At 31.4% G+C, this 18,735-nt stretch overlaps 1 protein-coding gene across 1 annotated transcript in view; it reads right to left on the minus strand.

Moving 5' to 3' along the window:
• Nucleotides 1-18,735, minus strand: part of LRRIQ1 (leucine rich repeats and IQ motif containing 1) — a gene marked incomplete at both ends in the record, with an annotated part of 135,822 nt that overhangs the window by 83,730 nt on the left and 33,357 nt on the right. The window contains 4 exon segments of the mRNA XM_084254647.1: nucleotides 4,600-4,693; nucleotides 8,199-8,272; nucleotides 13,209-13,336; nucleotides 13,797-13,990. Of these exon segments, the coding sequence (XP_084110773.1) occupies nucleotides 4,600-4,693; nucleotides 8,199-8,272; nucleotides 13,209-13,336; nucleotides 13,797-13,990 (490 nt within the window).

Genomic DNA, 18,735 nt, shown 5'->3' on the forward strand with positions numbered 1-18,735 from the left:
AAAGATATGTTTTTGTTTCCAGTTGTTACAGTAGCAAAATGGCAGCTGTTCAAATGGAAGCTGATACTAGATCAACCAGAGAATTCATATCCTCTTTGCCAAATACCTAAAGAAAAACTATAGTACCCTTAAAAAGCTTTCTTGGAACAATGTACACAACTACTTGTGTGTATTTGCCATCATAGAAGTGGTCTACATAGTTACTTGGGAAAACAAGCACATCTATCAAAACAACCTATCATACATTTTCTTTACAAATAGTATCACCTGCAAAACTGACATTTTAGACTTACTTTTACTCTTCTTTTTTGTATGGAATTTTGATTCTAAGTTCTGCTTTCTAGAAATGAAAACTCAAAATTTGGGAATTGGTACTCTAAACCCCAATGTAAAATAAGTATAGCTCTAGAAGTTGAGATAATGAATGGGACCTTGCTTATATTTCAGACAAAGGAGTCTTTCATCAGCTGGCAAAAGGACTATATGCAATATTTGTATATACATATATGCAATATACACACAAATTCTTTAAATAGAATTTCTGATCCTCTCATGTTTTGATATAAACTAAACTTATCGTATTTTGTCTTAAGATCAGTTTTCTCAGAAAAAGAGAATAAAGAAAATTCATAGGGCCACTCCTGGTGGTGCAGCGGTTGAGTGCTGGGCTGCGGAGCTGCCCACAGCCTCTGCAGTGCCGGTTCGATCCCTGGCCGCCATCGGGGAGGGTCCCACATGGCTTGCAGACCTCTCCTGCTGCCCACTGCTCCCCTCAGCAGTGTATTTCGTCGGTCTGCCAGTTCTGTTTCCCGCTCTGGCTGTGGTGAATTCTCTCACCCTCCCCCACTTCTGACTGTACCCAGTGCTTATATAAATAAATAAAATAAATCTTAAAAAAAAAAGAAAATTCATATAAAATTCCTACAAATTTCTTCTTTATTTACATATAAGTATTGCAATATTCCAAAGAGAGGAATGAATTCATATGTGCTTATAATACATACTTTTTAAAAAAGCCTTATTTATTTATGCATACAGAGCTGAGGTACAGGCCAGAGGTGCAGGGGGTGAGAGGATTCACCAGAGACAGAGTGGGGAATAGAACAGGCAGACTGACCAAAGTACACTGCTGAGGGGAGCAGCGGGCAAGCCAGGAGAGCTCTGCTGTGCTATGTGGGTTGCTCCCTGGCCAGCTGGGGGATCGAACTCATGCTATAGAGGCTGCAGACAGCTTCATGGGTTACATCTTAATCCCTTGCACCACCAGGGAGGCCCTATAATACATACTTTTTAACAGACATCAAAATCTCTCTTAAGACAATAAAACACAACCAAATTACTCTCAGGAATGGAATAATTTGAACTAGCAAACTATGTGGTTTAAATGAGTTGCAAAAAAAAAGTCTCAATAATAAAGGAGATTTTTTTTATTTCCTCTTCAGATTTATAGTTTGTATATAGGAAGATTACTGATATTTGTGTGTTGATTTTGTATCCTGCTACTTTACTAAACTGATTGACTAGTTTGACTAGTTTTTCTGTGGAGTTTTTGGTGTTCTCTATGTATATTATCATATCATCTGAGAATAGTTATGGTTTAACTTCTTACTTCCCTATTTGGATACCTTGTATGTCTTTCTCTTATCTTGTTGCTCTGGCTAGGACTTCCAGTATTATATTGAAAAGCAGTGGTGAGAGTGGACTTTCTTGTCTTGTTCCAGATCTTAATGGAAATGCTTTTAGCTTTTCTCCATTGAGAATGATATTGGCTATGGGCTTGTCATATATGGCCTTTATGATGTTGAGGTATGTTCCTTGTATCCCGGGAACTTCAAGGGCCTTTATCATAAATGGGTGGCGTACTTTGGTGAAAGCTTTCTCAGCATCTATTGATATTATCATATGGTTTTTATATTTCTTTTTGCTGATGTGTTGGATTACATTGATTGATTTTTGGATGTTGAACCATCCTTGTGTCCCTGAAATAAATCCTACTTGGTCATGGTGAATTATCTTATGGATACATTGCTGGAATCTGTTAGCTAAAATTTTATTGAGGATTTTTGCATCAGTGTTCATTAGAGAGATTGTGGCCTGTAGTTTTCTTTTTTTGCGTGGTCCTTGTTTAGTTTTGGTATTAGTGTAATGTTGGCTTCATAGAAAGTGTTTGGTATTATCCTTTCCTTCTCAATTTTTTGAAAGAGTTTATGAAGGACAGGCACTAGTTCATTTCTAAATGTTTGGTGGAATTCATTTGTAAATCCATCTGGTCCTGGGAATAAACCTAATAAAAGAGGTAAAGGACCTATACAAAGAAAACTATTAATCACTGTTAAAATAGAAGAAGACACAAAGAAATGGAAAGACATCTCCTGCTCATGGATTGGAAGAATTAACATTATCAAAATGGCCAACTTACCAAAAGCAATTTACAGAATTCAATGCTATTCCAATAAAAATTTCAATGACATTCTTTAAAGAAATAGAACTAATATTGATGAAATTCCTATGGAGCCACCCAAAACCCCAAATAGCCAAAGCTCTTCTTAAAAAAAAAAAAAAAAAAAAGAAGGGAATGGAGATATCCTACTCCCAGACTTCAAGCTATACTACAATGCCATAATAACCAAAACTGCATGGTACTGGAAAAAGAACAGACACATGGATCAATGGAACTAAACAGAAAATACAGAAATAAACCCACAGATTTATGGTCAACCAATCTTTGACAAAGGAGCAAAGAATATGCAATGGAGCAAAGAAATTTTGTTCAATAAATGGTCCTGGGAAAACTGGGTTGCTACATGCAAAAGAATGAAGTCTGACTATTACCTCACACCATGCATAAAAACCAACTCAAAATGGGTTAAGGAACTAGACATAAGACCTGAAAACATAAAACATATAGAAGAAAATATAAGCAAAACACTATATGACATACACCTCAGTAACATCTTTAAAGACATATCACCCAAAGCAGTGATAGTGAAGGCAAAGAGAAACAGCTGGAACTACATCAAATTAAAGAGCTTCTGTACAGCGAAAGAGACAATAACCAAAACAAAGAGAAACCACACCGACGGAGAGAAAATATTTAGACACAACACTAATAATAAAGCACTGATCACAAAAATCTACAAAGAGCTGATGAGACTCAACAAAAACAAAGAAAATAATCCAGTCAAAAAATGGGCAGAAGAGCTAAAAAGAAACTTCTCCAAAGAGGAAACGCAAATGGCCAACAGAGATATGAAAAAATGTTCAACATCACTTGTAATCAGGGAAATGCAAATCAAAACTACAAGGAGATACCACCTTACACCAGTGAGAATGGCACATATTAAAAAAACTAGCAACAAATGTTGGCAAGGATGTGGACAAAAAGGAACTCTCCTGCACTGCTGGTGGGAGTGCAAACTGGTCCAACCACTATGGAAAGCTGTGTGGAGATTTTCAGCATGCGAAAAATGGAGCTTCTATATGATCCAGCAATTCCACTCTTAGGTATTTACCCAAAGGACACAGAAACATACATTCAAAAGAGCACCTGCACCCCTGTGTTTATAGCAGCACTATTTACAATAGCTAAGCTTTGGAAACAACCTAAATGCCCAAAAATAGATGACTGGATCAAGAAGATGTGGTACACATACACAATGTAATATTACTCAGCAATCAAAAAAAAATAAACTCATGCAATTTGCAGCAACATGGATGGAGCTGGAAGAGATCATGCTCAGGAAATAAGCCAAAAAGAAATAGAAAAATACCAGATGGTCTCACTCATAGCAGGAATTTAGAAAACCTAAATAAGGGGCCAGGAAAAAGACTAACTCTAATAAAGTAAAAATCAAAATCAACAATCAACTATAAACCAGAGACACACTACAGGGGAGGGAAGAGGGAGTAGGATCAAAACAAGGGGAGTGGGAATTGTATGGGGACTATAACCAAGATGAAAATGCATTCATTGTGCAAAAATGAAAAATGATGTAAAAATGTATATATAATACAAAAAGTCTCAACAAATCTCTTTTCTATAAATATAAAACCCAAGCTAATATCTAACTAAAATTTCACATAATCAGTAGAATGGATCACAAATATAATTAAAACTTGCATTAGTTCATACATGTGAAAAAATATTTCTGGCTGATATTTTCAAAATATTTTACAAAACCATATCGTGAATAACTTTTAAAATTATTTTTGGGCCTCCCTGGAGGCGCAGCGGTTGAGCTCTGGGTTGCGAGGCTGCCCACAGCCTCTGCAGCGCCAGTTCGATCCCCAGCCACCAGGCGAGGGTCCCACATGGCGCGCAGACCTCGTCTGCTGCTCCCACTGCTCCCCTCAGCAGTGTATTTCGTCAATCTGCCTGTTCTGCTTTCAGCTCAGGCTCTGGTGAATTCTCTCACCCTCCCGTGCTTCTGACTGTACCCAGTGCTTGTATAAATAAATAAATAAATCTTTAAAAAAATTTAAAATCATTTTTATATTAACTTTTCCCAAGCTATAAATATACACAGAACACTTTTAATTAATTCCATTTTCTGCCACTATAGTAAAGAACGTACATGGGGTGCAACAATGTTTCTTTACCTCCAGTTTATTTCTTGAAGTAGTGGGTTTCCAGTGAGAGATAATTCACGGAGAGAATAACATGCATCAAACCACCTCATAACACTTGTAAGATCTACAGAAAATAACCAATAAAAAGCATTATAAAAAGCAGCACAAATAAAGAAAAAAATTATAAATCAATGTCCAATTTACTGATTGATTAACTATTAAAAGCAACAAAAATATTTAGACTGCAGAATGTCCATGCTTTTTAAAGGAGACTTTTAAGAACATTGACCCTGCTCCGTGAACTTAAGCACCTCACCCAACTGCTTTTCAATTCAGGTTGTTCTCCCTCTCATAGGGTGAGGATTAAATGAGATAACATATGTAAAGGATTTAAAATGGTTTGTGCCAGATTGTAAGCACAAATCTCAAGAATTAAAATCTAAAGTAATAGGAAAAGTTGTAAAATTGAACACACAGCTACAGAATTACATGGACCTAGTATACTTGGAAAAAACAGTAGGTCAATCTAACATACATTACCAAGTAACTCATACTGGCACTCTCTCCTAGAGAAAATAATAAAACTGGACTATATATAAAGCACCTGTTTTTAAGCTTGACAAAGGAGGAAAACATAGAAGTTTAGCAGATAATCAGAGTGGTTTTCTGCCTGAAGGTATTTACTACTTCAGTGCAGTAAATTGGAGACCACGCAAAGAAGTTGTTTTGTTGAGCTGAGTAGGCAAAAATTAGAACTGATGTTGGGATTTGTGGTGAAAAGTACTAAGAAGATTCTATATGGGTGTGTATATTGGGAAAAAAGGGGGTTAGGGGAAGAAGTGTATGTGAGGACTCATACACTTCCTGGACAAGTGTTAGTTATTTCATAGGCAGAACAAGTCTGCAAAATCTAGCAAAGATCACCAGCTATATCTAAGAACTGAATAATAACACTAAGGTTCATGCAGCAGTTAAAAAAAAAATGGAGTTTCAGTCCACTAGAATGAGACCTAATTGAATATTTCAGATTCAAATAAATCCAGAAAGACTATGCATTAAAGTGGAAGGCAATACTCTGGAATAAGAGCATGCATTAAAAGGTGAAAACTAAAATAACTTTTACTAAGGAAGAATGAAATTAGGTTGTTGACTGAAACAAAATCATATTTTGATACTTTGCCTTTCTAACTTAAACCCTATGAAGGAAGAAAACATTCTGACTCACTAAACTGTGCCATGTACAATGTTTAATCTACAGTTAAAATTATAAGATATGCAAAGAAATAGGAAAATGTGGCTTATCATTTAGAGAAAAGCAGTTAATAGAAACAAAGTAAATCAAATGTAAATCAACTTTTGACAAAACACCAAAATAATTCAATGATGAAAACACTCACTCAACCAGTGTTGCTAAAGCAATTGGATATTCACATTAATAAATGAATTCAACTTCTACATCATATCATTCATAAAAATTAATTTGGGATAGACCATAGTCCTACACATAGAAACTAAAAGTACAAGTCTTCTAAAAGAAAACACAGGAAATAATCTTATCCAAATCTATAGGTGGAAAACTATGTATTGCAAAGGACAAAGAGAGCAATAAATGTTAAAAAATAACAAATTAAACTTCATCAAAAAACTGAAACTTCTGTTTATCTAGATTTATCACTAACAAAATTAACAGGTAAAAAGGAAGTAGGAAAAAATATTTACAAGCATATATATGACCAAAACTCTCATAGAATATATGAAGATTTAATACAAATCAATAATAAAAGGCAAACAACTAAATTTTAAAAATAGTGAGACACTTGGACACAACAAAAAAATATACAGAAATCACCAATACATGCAAGTAAGAATGTTCAATATCATTAATCATCAGGGAAATGCAAATTAAAACCATAATGAGACAACTCAATGAAATACTAAATACCCTCTAGAATGGAGTAATCAGAACTCTTTTATATTGAGGCCAAATGTTAACTACATTGAAAAATGTTTTTTTTTAGTTTCTTATAAAGTCAAATATACAACTTCTACTACATCCAGCAATTATAACTCTTACACATTTACCCAAAAGAACTAAAAAAAAAAAATCACAAAAAAAAGATTTGTATAAAAATTTCCATGGGAATTTTATAGTCATAGTAGTCCTAGATAGTCAACAATTCAAATAGCAATCACCAGAAGAATGGGTAAATAAGTTATGAGATCTTCAAATCGATACAATGGACTGTCACAAGAATGTTGGGTAAAGAAAGCTAAAGATGGAAGAGAACATACCATGTGATCTTATTAATATCTTTATGATGTAGAACAGGCAAAATTAACTTTTGTGACAAATTTAGAACTGTGGTTATCTTTACGAGGGGACAAACTAGTTATGGGAAAATGTGTGGGATGATTAGTCAGCAAATCAATTTAACATTCTTTAGTAAACTTTTATAGGGTTTAGTAAACATTTAGAAAACTTTTATAGGGTTAACTTGTCAAACAAGTTAGACAAGTTTGGTTATTCATCTTCACTAGGTTATTTATTTCATAAGTAAAAGATATATATATATATATATAATTTTTATTCTCTTAAAAAGATTTATTTATTTATGCATACAAGAACTGGGCACAAGCCAGAGGTGTGGGAGGATGAGAGGACCCACCAGAGACAGTGTGGGGAGCAGAACAGGCAGACTGACTGAAGTGCACTGCTGAGGGGAGCAGTGGGTGAGTCAGAGAGGTCTGCTGCACCATGTGGGTTGCTCCCTGGCCGGCCAGGGATAGAACTCTTGCTGCAGAGGTTGCAGATTGCTTCATAGCGCCACTAGGGAGGCCCCCCAAAATATATAATTTTTAAATAAAAATATAAGTGTGACATTTGTCCAGGTCTACCAAAAAGATATGGAAACATTATTTCTGAAAATAAAATTTTAATTGAATGTTTCAGTATGTTTTTGAAGGAGTTCAGACCATGACAAAAAACTCCTATGGCATATTGACTATTTTGAGTTAAAGCACTTAAAAAGCAGCAGATATAGGAAGGAAACTTGGATCTTCTTATTTCATAAAAGTAGGAGATGAAATTCCCATGTGAAAGATGTTCTCCCCACACAAGAAAGAAAAAGCCACTCTTATCACTAAAGACAGGAAGTCAAGGTTTAGAGAAAATTATGCCAACAAACTTTTCACACTAACCCTTCTCTTCCTAGCCACTTTTCCAGTATTAACTACTTAAGCCTCTGTACCTACACTGTACCCTCCCTGTACCTTGGTTCTACCATCACATTGCCACATTTTTAGTATTTACTACTTTGTTCAATTCTTACTGCTTCTAGGAGTCTTTTTCTTGTGACAACTCCCAAATACATGTAAAAAGAAATAATTAAAACCTGTATACTTTTCTCTTCTTGATATGTTTTATGTTAACTTAATTCTTAGACCAGGTAGAAAACCTCAAAGGGTAAAAGAGATTTTTTTTCCTCCTCTGAACGTTATTGTATAGATATATTATTTGTAAGTGACAAAAAAACTATTCAAAACAACACCTTACATATTTGGAACAGTCTCAAAAAGCTTATTTTAAAAATATATGTTTTTTATTCTAAACTTTATTATTCTAAACTTACCAGAAAGACAATTGTTGCTGACATCTAGTTTTTCCAAAGAAATAAAATGAAAAAGTGGTATGATTTTTGTCAAACTGAAAACAAAAACACAAAATTCAAAAAATTTTTAATGAAATGTCCTTAATATTATTGATATAACTATATAATAATACATTTATGTAAGATAATTATATAAGACAATATACAATTGCATTTGTATAATATAATTAAAATATTAGCTAACAGTAGTTATTAAAATGCAGTAACTATAAAAATCTAAGTATTCTATTGTGGTATATATCTATCATTTTTCTAAAGAGAAATTATCATAGAATTGTGCATTGCAGTCCTATATGTCACATTTGTGACTAACATATTCATGTATAATCAATACATTAGCAATGTATAACATATATGTATAATGCAGTGACACATCACATAATGTATGATGCATTAATGTACACTTGATATATAATATTACCTTGGTATATAACTATAAAATTTTTTGGCCTTAATTGTATATATTTGTCTTTGTATAAGACCAAATTTACAGAGAATTTATATTCACTCCATATATTTTTTCCTGACTCAAACACATAACCTAAACCTTTTAGAGGTAAACACTAAAAATAATTGTTTTGACTTTTCAACAGGATAACTTATTAGAACTGTTTTTTTAAATTAAAATATATTTTGGTTGCCAGATTGAAAATGATGGAACTACTGTTAAGTATTCAAAGTTATACTGAGGTTATATATACAGAGGAAATATGCCCAGTATATACACAGTGAATCCAAGGAAGAAAATAATAGTAAATACATTGATAGAATGGACTTAAATTTGACAGAAATATATTAATATTTAAAATTAGTAAGGTAGTATGCATGCATATTCAATTCTAATAATAATGAACTTTCATTCTACTTTTAAGTGTAACATTGTTAGAATTATCATTAGGAATCCATATTCAAACAAGGAGCATAAATGTTAAATCAAATATTCACACAATTGAAATAAAAATATGTAGGGAAAATTAACTGGTTTGATTTGCATTTCTAACTAAGTCAACACTTACACTATAACATAACATATTACTCAAGTTATTTAAGAATTAAAATTAAGCCAGTTAAGCCGTTAATTTAATAAACAAAATTTAAATATTTAAACAAAACAAAAATGTATTTGCATATAACATACTCTCAGCAGAAGTCCAAAATTATTCTAAATGAATGCTCCCTATAAATTTTGCAACTCCATAACTCCTCAAAATATGCTTCAACTAATGCAATATTTCTGGTACAAAAAAAGTACACACTGATTTCTACTTCTTTTGCTTTCATTTGTCCTGGCAGAGATTTTTCACATCTTTATTTCCACCAAGTCCATGCCATGGAAAAAAAAATACTATTATTACAAGGTCAGGAGATTACAAAATAACACTGTGACTGGAAGTCTCATGGGTTCTGGCAGAAAACTAACCCTTGTACTGACCTTGACTCCTCTCTTGTACTAACCTGGTCTGCATTAGCAGAGAGACAGAAGATACTACTGATGAAAAAATAGACTAAATAATGAGGTTGGAAAAGGATCTCCTTGAGTGTAGCTGATGCTGAATAAAATATTACATATATTACACATATAAAACACCTTCTTAAAATTAATTTCCAGAAGAGAAAAATCAAGGTAATAAAAGAAAAAAAAATGATGAAATGTTGTTGGCCATTACATTTATACATATACTTTGATTATTTGTACATAAACTCCTTAATAGTAAAATTTATTGAAATGTAACATACCCTGAAAAAGAAAGGAAGAATGAAACTTAAAACTTTGCCAAAAATATTTAAATTTAAGTCATAATGTTATAATATTCCCTATTCAGATATAATCTGGATCATTAATTAGTAAGAAATTTAAATCCTTTAAGTAAAAATATAATTATAATAAATGTATTTATTAACAAGAAAATCCTTGTCTTATATCTTCAGTTTTTTTCTGATACTAAATCTTTGTAACCCAGAATTTGAAAGATTAATAGATAAATTTTTCTCATTTTTCAGAATATCTTATGTTTTTAACCAATAAGTTATATGGTAATATGAAGGTTATATGACAAAATCAAGTAAAAACAACCAATAAACTTTTAGAATTAAATATAAAAATTTTGTTTGCAAAAATCAGTCCAAGTAAAGAAATATTCATCATGACCAAAGTTTTTCTTTTTAATATTGAAATTTTATCTTTTCAGATAACCAGGCTTGTAAATTGCATTATTTTTCTTCTTTAGAAAACTTAATAAAGAAAACTGGCTATTCATTCGCCTCTATGACTATTCATTAGGATGGTAGAAACCTAATAGTGGAATCCACTTTTTTAAATCTCTAGAACTTTTCCTTTTACTGACATTCTGTGTATATTTTTTCCAAGAAAATTCAAACCAGAAAGACAAAGGACATTAGTGAAAACCTAATACCATTTGACCTTGTCACATTAGCCCTGGGCATAAAAAAGATATAAATTTCAAAGACGACAAAAAGCAAAAAATTTGTACAATGAGCAGCCAATGGGTAATAGTTTCCACTTTCTGCTCCTACTTAGGGTCTCACTGGAAGTAGAAAGGCTTATGAAGCCAGAGAGTCTTCCAGTTAGGACTCCACTGAGTCAAACTTAAAACAGTCACATGTCCTAATGAAAATTTAAAACAGAAGTCAGGATGAAACAAATATTTCAAACAATATGTAGTGAGTATCATTCTTTATATGTATTTCATTTGTTGGGAGAAAGCATATGGAATTATAATTTCTTCCTTGTGATGAAAATATTTATCAAAAATTTCAAAATGTATATGTATATAATTTAAAAGACATACCAACCACAAACTCAAATATTGCATTTAGAAAATTATTCTCAGTTTTGAAAAATGTATTGACATATATTTTCCTTTCAGATCATCATAAAATCCCATAAAGTAGATAAACAGGTATTTCTACTCTTCCCTTTAACATGGGAAAAAAAAAAAAAACCAAAAACAAACCTCAAAAACTGAGATTCAGGAAGTCATAAGAGTTGTTCAATTTCAACTGACATAAATTAGATTAAGAATTCAAACCCAGATATGGTTCTAAATAGTCACTGCACAGGTAAAAGCTTAATACAAAGTGTCTACTTTCTATAGTTTCTATCATTAGCTTATTGTAAAAGAAATTCCAGGTTAAAAATGATTTTAGGAAATCATTTTAATACCATTTCTATTAGTCACAATTTCCTAGTGGTCTCGAGTTGTTTCCCTTTTCTATCAAAAAATGGCAGGAGGTAAAATGTACAAAGAACTTTGTGAGACCCTCAAATAATAAATTTAAATGTGACAGTATTATTAAAAAATGCAAAACATCATATATAATATTTTTCTTGTAAAAATAAAGTTCTATTTAAGATTAAGTTCTTCTATACCTAAGGGATTATTGAGGTTAAGGACATATCTTACTCATTTTTCCACCCCTCAAAAAAGCAAAGTCCACCTTAGTATTGAAAAGTTAGAGGGCTACTGAAAAAAAATTATAAAAAAAGGATTATTTAGACTGAGTATCCTATATTGTTATAAATGTTATAAATTTTCTAATGGTCTACTCACTTATTTCCTAGTCATATCAATATATAAGGAACAAGTCATATTACATTGCTAGGGGAAAAATTTATCAGCTAGCATTAATTTTAATTTTCAAAAGTAGAATATTTCCTTGATGATTAAAATTATCCAAAGAAATTAAAGGCATTATTTTTTAAAGTTTTTTTGATTTAAATATTTTCCAGTTTCTTTAAACAGTATCTGATCTACTTCTATAAAATACACTAGATATAATAGTTACTAAGTGATTGATTTATTGCACATATCCAAAACACAGCTGACTATTCTGGTCGAAGTTGTACTACTTACCTGGAAAATATTATGAAAAGATCCAGTGCATTTATGAATGGCCCAAATTACTTATTGTTATCTGATAGAGCTGACTCTGAAATAAATGTCCTTCTCAAGACAAATCAACTTTTTCAATGCAGATTTAGTTTTGATATGTCAAATAGTGGAAAGGTTTAATAGATGGAAGTTAAATTATTTAGGACATATACATATTCAAAGGATGAGCATTTGTGGCAGAGGTTGAGACAAAATTTTGTTTTGGGGGAGAAATAGGTATATATGTATCAATGCATATGTGTGTATATGTGGGGGTGTGTGTGCGCGTGCATGTGTATGTGTATAAATTGGGTTGTCCTTGTTCACTATTTTCCAAAAGCTGTATGACTCAAAGAAGCAATTTCTTGTAGAAGGTGGTTCCTTTCCCTATTTCATGTGCCTTTGATGAACAAATTAATCATATTAGAGTGAATAGGACTCAATGAAATATTAAGCAGAGGAAGACATACACATATTGTGCTCCTGTTTTAGTTTTAGACAGTTTTTCTCTGCAAAGATCCAGATGTCTGGTGGTTTCAAATGGATCTTCTGTGGCAGGTACCCATTTCAATTTAATGTTAAGGTATTTTTTTAAAGTGTTACTTTATATCCTTAGGGAAATCAAATTTAAATCAATCTTAACAGTTACAAAAAGACATGCAAGTTGAGAGCAGATTAAAAATAGTTCTTCCAGGACTTAATAAGTACCATTTGAGAGAATGAGACATCCTTCTGAATTAAATTAACTACCTCCCCTATTTTCCAAGGACTATATTCTTTACAAATATAAACAAACCTGCCCTGAGAGATTTCTACATGTTTGAGATGAAACAAAATTAGTAGTATAAGTTGGCAATTAAAATGCTATTTGATTTGCAAGTGTGTTGATACACTATATTTTAAAATTCTACAAAGCTGTAATTAATATATAATTTATTGTATATTAATGTAAACACTAATATATTTTAGCTGCATGAATGGAAAAACCTAACAACTTTTCTACTTGTTTATGAAGATCACACATTAACTTTAAGTAATCATTCACTTCAATTAGTGCTTACGAAAAAAATGTCTTTACCTGTTTTGAGAGATAGTGAGCTTTTGTAGCAAAGGCAGCCAATATGAAGAAAATGCTTCCACAGTTGAAATGCTGTTATCATCCAAATGTAATTCTCTTAATAGAACATGATTCTTCAAGGATGGAAGCTACATTCAAATTTGAGTCATTTAGCTCATTGTAAGCAAAATACTTTTACTGTTTAAGCAAATATAAAACTCACCAGAACTTAAAAATATATATATAATGTTAAGCTGCATATCCTAAATCAAAGCATAATGTTATGAAAAATTTAGTATGAATAAAATTTCTAATAATTAACTTTATAATAAGAATTTATAAATTAAAGTTATTTCATGAAAAGGTAGTTAGAATTTCATGATAGATAAATTTGGGCACATATACTAAAATATAACTGAAAAATATTTAACTGTTGAAGATTTTTTTAAATAGAGAAAAGCATGCAATTGTTTAAATTAGACAGGAAATAGAACACAGCTGGTATGCAAAAAGAAAAAGGTAAAATTAATCAAAATTGGCTTTTAAATTGTGCAGTTGATATTAAAAAGTTGTATTCATGATAGATATTAATTAATTCAAAACAATTACTTCACTTAGGTAATTTCCCTGTAACTTCAATATTTGGAGCAATCCACAGTTTTCAATGCCTTCTACTTCAGTAAGATGATTATGTGAGCAATCCAGGTATATAATGGTAGGAGTATCACAAAGACCTTTAGTACTAATTAACTGATTGTGGTCCACAATTAGTTGCTGAAGATTTCTCAAAGATTCTAAACCACCTGGAAGAAAAATTGTCCATGATCATTTGTATCACAATTTCTTACAGATTATAAAGGAGAGTTTCAGCTTTTTTCTAAATAGCTGTACCTTGCTATTTCCCAATATTTCTAATTATAAGCAAAGACTTAGTCCAAATTTACTGGTGAAAATTATCTTTTATGATGTATTATTTAAACTTGCAACAGAGATATATTTTTGAATGACCTAATACATATTGATTGAAAATTGAACAAAATACTAAAAGTTTTACACTGGGGAGTGAATATATTATTTTCCAATACCAATAAAACAAGGAAGAGACAGAAGGATTTATTTAAAAACAGTTTCAAATCAGTTTTAAGGCTTTTGCACTTTTAATCCTTGCTTAAGTTGTAACATGTAGCATTAGAATGCCATTTTCCTACTATTGAGATGTCCATCTTAAAATCCCAAATGAAGCATGTGATATTATAAACAAAAGTACTAGTATGTTCTTTGGGTATTTCAAGATTGTCTCAAGTGACCTCCTCTTTGTTCAGAGAAACTTAAAATCAATTATGATATTACCTCAAAAATATTAGAGGAGACTTAGACTATAGGTCATAAGAGAAAGACTAAGAGGTGTTTCAGCAAGCTCACAGGAGTTACGTATCTGTATTTGCATCGCATAGGAAAAGTATGGACTGAATCATAAGTGAGTGATAACAGCAGTTTTCCGGCAAAATAAGAGCAGTAAACAGAGAGAGAGAAATTCACTGCTTAATCCTCACCACCACCACCACCAAAATATGGTTGAATTAAAGAAAAATTTGGAAAAACCTGTTTGTCATTCATTATAAGGCTTTGATATATTGCCAAAGTGGTGGAACACTATATACAGACAGATAGGTCTATCTCTCAGATTTTAAAATAAAGATTTAAAGGGAACTTATTAAAACATTTAAAATGAGACTTCAAGAAGAAGTAGGATGTGCTTTAAACAAGCAAATATTAACCTAAAAATTGACCTAATGAGAAAAAGAAAACGAAATCAACTAAAAATATATGGAGCTGAGGTCCACTAACAATCACATGAGCAATCTTGGATGTATCCATAGATCTTTCAGTTGCATTGGGTCTTGAGATGACAGCAAGCCATCCTGGGAGATGACAGTCATCCTTATGAGAAACCCTGAGGTAGAACCACCTAGCGAAGCCATTCTCAGATTCCTAATTTGGAGAAAATGTGGCAAAATAAATCACTGTAGCTTTTAATTACTAAGTTTTTGTGTACCTTGTTTCACAACAATACAAAAGGAGTCCATTCTGAAATAAACATGAGAAAGGAGAAAAAAATTTGAAAAAGCTTTGGACTATTCAAGAACATTTAGAGAAATTTAATATAATAAGAGTTCAAAGGTATTTAAACAACAGACGTTAGTAAATAAAAATACCATGAGAGATTTAATAACAAATTTAGAAACAACATTGTACAAAACAGAGAATTAAAGATCAAGTTGCCCACCAAAAAAAGAGAATCAAACAGAATAAAATGCAAAGAAGCGAAGGGTAAGAAACTAATTAATAATAGATGTGAAAGAGTGACAATGTTGGCCAAAAACAGATCACCTATGACCAAAAAATAGTCAAGCCAAAACAGTACTCAAAATATATAAGAAGCAAAATATTCCAGAAATGAGAGAATAATTCAATATGTTGTTTGAAGACAACACTACATTCTAAGAAAAACTTATATTGACTTATTGTTAGTAAGCTGTTTCTCAGTTAATTCACTGATGGAGGACAAAGAACATGTTATTCAGGTATCTAGGCATAAATGAGTTATGAGGATGGGAAAGTCAAGTTGGACTAGGTTTGCCACAGCAATACACAATATTATATATGTAATGGAACAATACCTACAAAGAAGCAAGTGAAAGCATGCTCCAAAAGTAGAATTCATAGCTATATTCTTACTTAAATATGAAGGCAACTGACAGATATTGCCAAAAATGCAAGAATGTAGGGACCACAGCATCTTTGAGCCCTGTGAAAAGATTTGAAAGTGCAAATAAATTGCATAACCTAGACAAGCAAAAGATAAAAGAAGCAGTTGTCATAAAAAGGACTGGTACTGACCCATTTTCCTACTGGTATAATGTTGCCAAGGGACATAAGGAGGGAGTCAAAAATCCCAATATGATGTCAAATTCTGTGAACACTAAAAATTGTGAGAGGGAGTAACTGTAAAAAGCACAAACATTCTCATTCTCTTAGAGTTAATATTGTCAAAAATAGATTGACTGAAAGCACATCTCAATAAATTGCTGAACAAAAAAGTAGGCAAGGGAAGGCGGAAGTTTAAATGAGATCATTTTATCAGTGTTAGTATGAGGAAACTGACAAATAATGTTTCCAACAAGTAATTCACATGTAGGTGATTTTTGTGCATTAATAGATTCTTTATAATAATACTCTAGCATATTTTAACAATTATTTAATTTATAAATCATTGTAATTTTAAAACTTCCAAATTGATGTTCTAATTCAGTAGTGGTAAATTTGCTGGCTACATCATCTCAAAAGTAGCAATGAATTTTGCATGGTTTCATTTATATGGAGAATACAAAGAAAGAAAAGAAAAGATTATTCAAAACCAAACTAAAAACAAACACTAGAAATCTGACTGTGAAAATGAGGCTACCCAAAGGGGAAGGAGAGAATAGAAAAAAAAAGGAAGGCAGGGGCTCAATGGACCATGGTGCCCTGGTGGTGGGTGTGGTATGAAAGCATACTCCTGAAGAGGTGGGATTGTATATTTCTGACTCATATACAGTGTTGTAAACTTACAATGTTATCTTAATCAAATATTATAAAAAAGTACTTAATCATGAAGAAATGCTACTAATGTTAATTTTTGAATGTAAAGTAGTATACAATATAATCTAAATATACTGTTAACTCTTTAATACTGGAATATGAAATATATGCCTAGAGTACATCTGTTTATGGATATACTAATAATTACAGATATAATTATTTTCTAATGTTTAATTAAACATTTCTTAATTACCTAAATTTCCTTCTATTAATCTTTACCCTACCCTAAATGTATTTATATAGAAAAAGAGACTTCATTAGCTGAATCATTACAATGTTCAATTCAAGTGATTTCTTTGGTCTCCTTTTTTTCACATAACATGCCTACTTCATATAGATGGATGTTTTGTTTAACATTCTATATTTGTTACTCCTCAGATAGTTTGAACTTTTGTTCAGGTATTTGCCATGTTACAATTTTATTTTTTTAATGGAGTTAGTGTCAAGTTTTTTCCTGAATTTTTGAAATGATAGGCATAGAGAATCTATTATAAAGTATATTCCTCACAACTCGACTATAAATACAAAAAAAATTTCTAAATATAATTTTACTTCTGATTAAAACTCATCAGCAACCAGTTTTGCTAATCCTAGCACTGTGTTGTGTTCACACAGAAATAGAGAAATGATACAGACAGAATCTCTGCTCAATTACATCTAACTTGAAAAATTCAACTGGAAAAACTTTATCATGACATGTAGAAATATTCACAATCTGTCATTAAGGGAATAAAGTAAATTGCAAAGCAATATTATAGTAGTGATTTTTTAAGTGAATATAAAACAATTTGGAAAGTTCATCAGTACTTACTATATCTGGAAGATGGAATTATAGGTGCTTATTTTATCATTTTACATTGTAATTTTAGATAATAGGCGTATGTTAATTACATCAAATTTTCTTTTAAAAAAAGTAAAAAATCACTTTTGCAGAAATTTCTGGTCATAGAGTTGACACATCTTTACCTCACAATAAAAAGTCATTACCTTTTTATTTACTTTTATCAAATTTTATTATTTGTCATTTGCTTACAAGTTTTTAATGTTTTCAAATGAGTTAAGAAAGTATTGTCTAAATTTTAAAATAATACAGTAGACAAAGAGAAGTAACAATTATTATTGTTAAGCCAGTTTTCACTGTGAGAAAATGGGTTAACTCTAAAGATCAATTTCTATAGTCATGCTTGAGAATACAAAACTTAAAATTCACCCAAAGCAGCCAAGTATAACAGAAAATTCCACATAAATCTGGAATCCTGATCAGATATACCTAGTCAAAGGCCAGAAACTTAACTGCCTGTCTCAAATTTCAGTATTAAATAAAAGAGGGAAATCTCCACTTTAAAATAATAAACACAAGCTAACTCTTCCACAGTAGCTCAAATTCTCTCTAATGGTGATTAGAAAACTTCTACCAAAAATGTTAGCAGATATGATTCTAGATGTCCCCTAGCCCTTGAAAAAATCTACTCTAAAGAAGAACCTTTTATCACAAATATAATATAATAATAAAACCTAAGTTCTAAGGGAAATAAACAGCTGGACAAAGAAAAATCACATGACAATAATAAGAGCAGAAATGAAGCAAAATCAGAATGTGGAAATTTGAATTAATGAAATTAAAAATTAAATGATCAAGACTAATAGGAAGTTAAAACATGTTAACTGCAATATAAATATATAGAAATTATCCAGAGACAAAAAAAAATGTAGGAAATATGGAGACTATATAAAGTATCAGTGGAGAGAACAAAATGAGGAAGAAATAGTGACTGATAGCCAGGTAAATTTTTTTAAAAACTAAGCCACATAATAAATAATATATAAAGCACAAAAGGATGAGTTAAAAAGAAAACCATGCCTAGAATAAAAGTATATAGTAGTAATATCAAAGAAAAGATACTTG

The sequence above is a fragment of the Talpa europaea genome, assembly GCF_964194135.1.
Source record: "Talpa europaea genome assembly, chromosome: 15".
Classification (NCBI taxonomy): domain Eukaryota; kingdom Metazoa; phylum Chordata; class Mammalia; order Eulipotyphla; family Talpidae; genus Talpa; species Talpa europaea.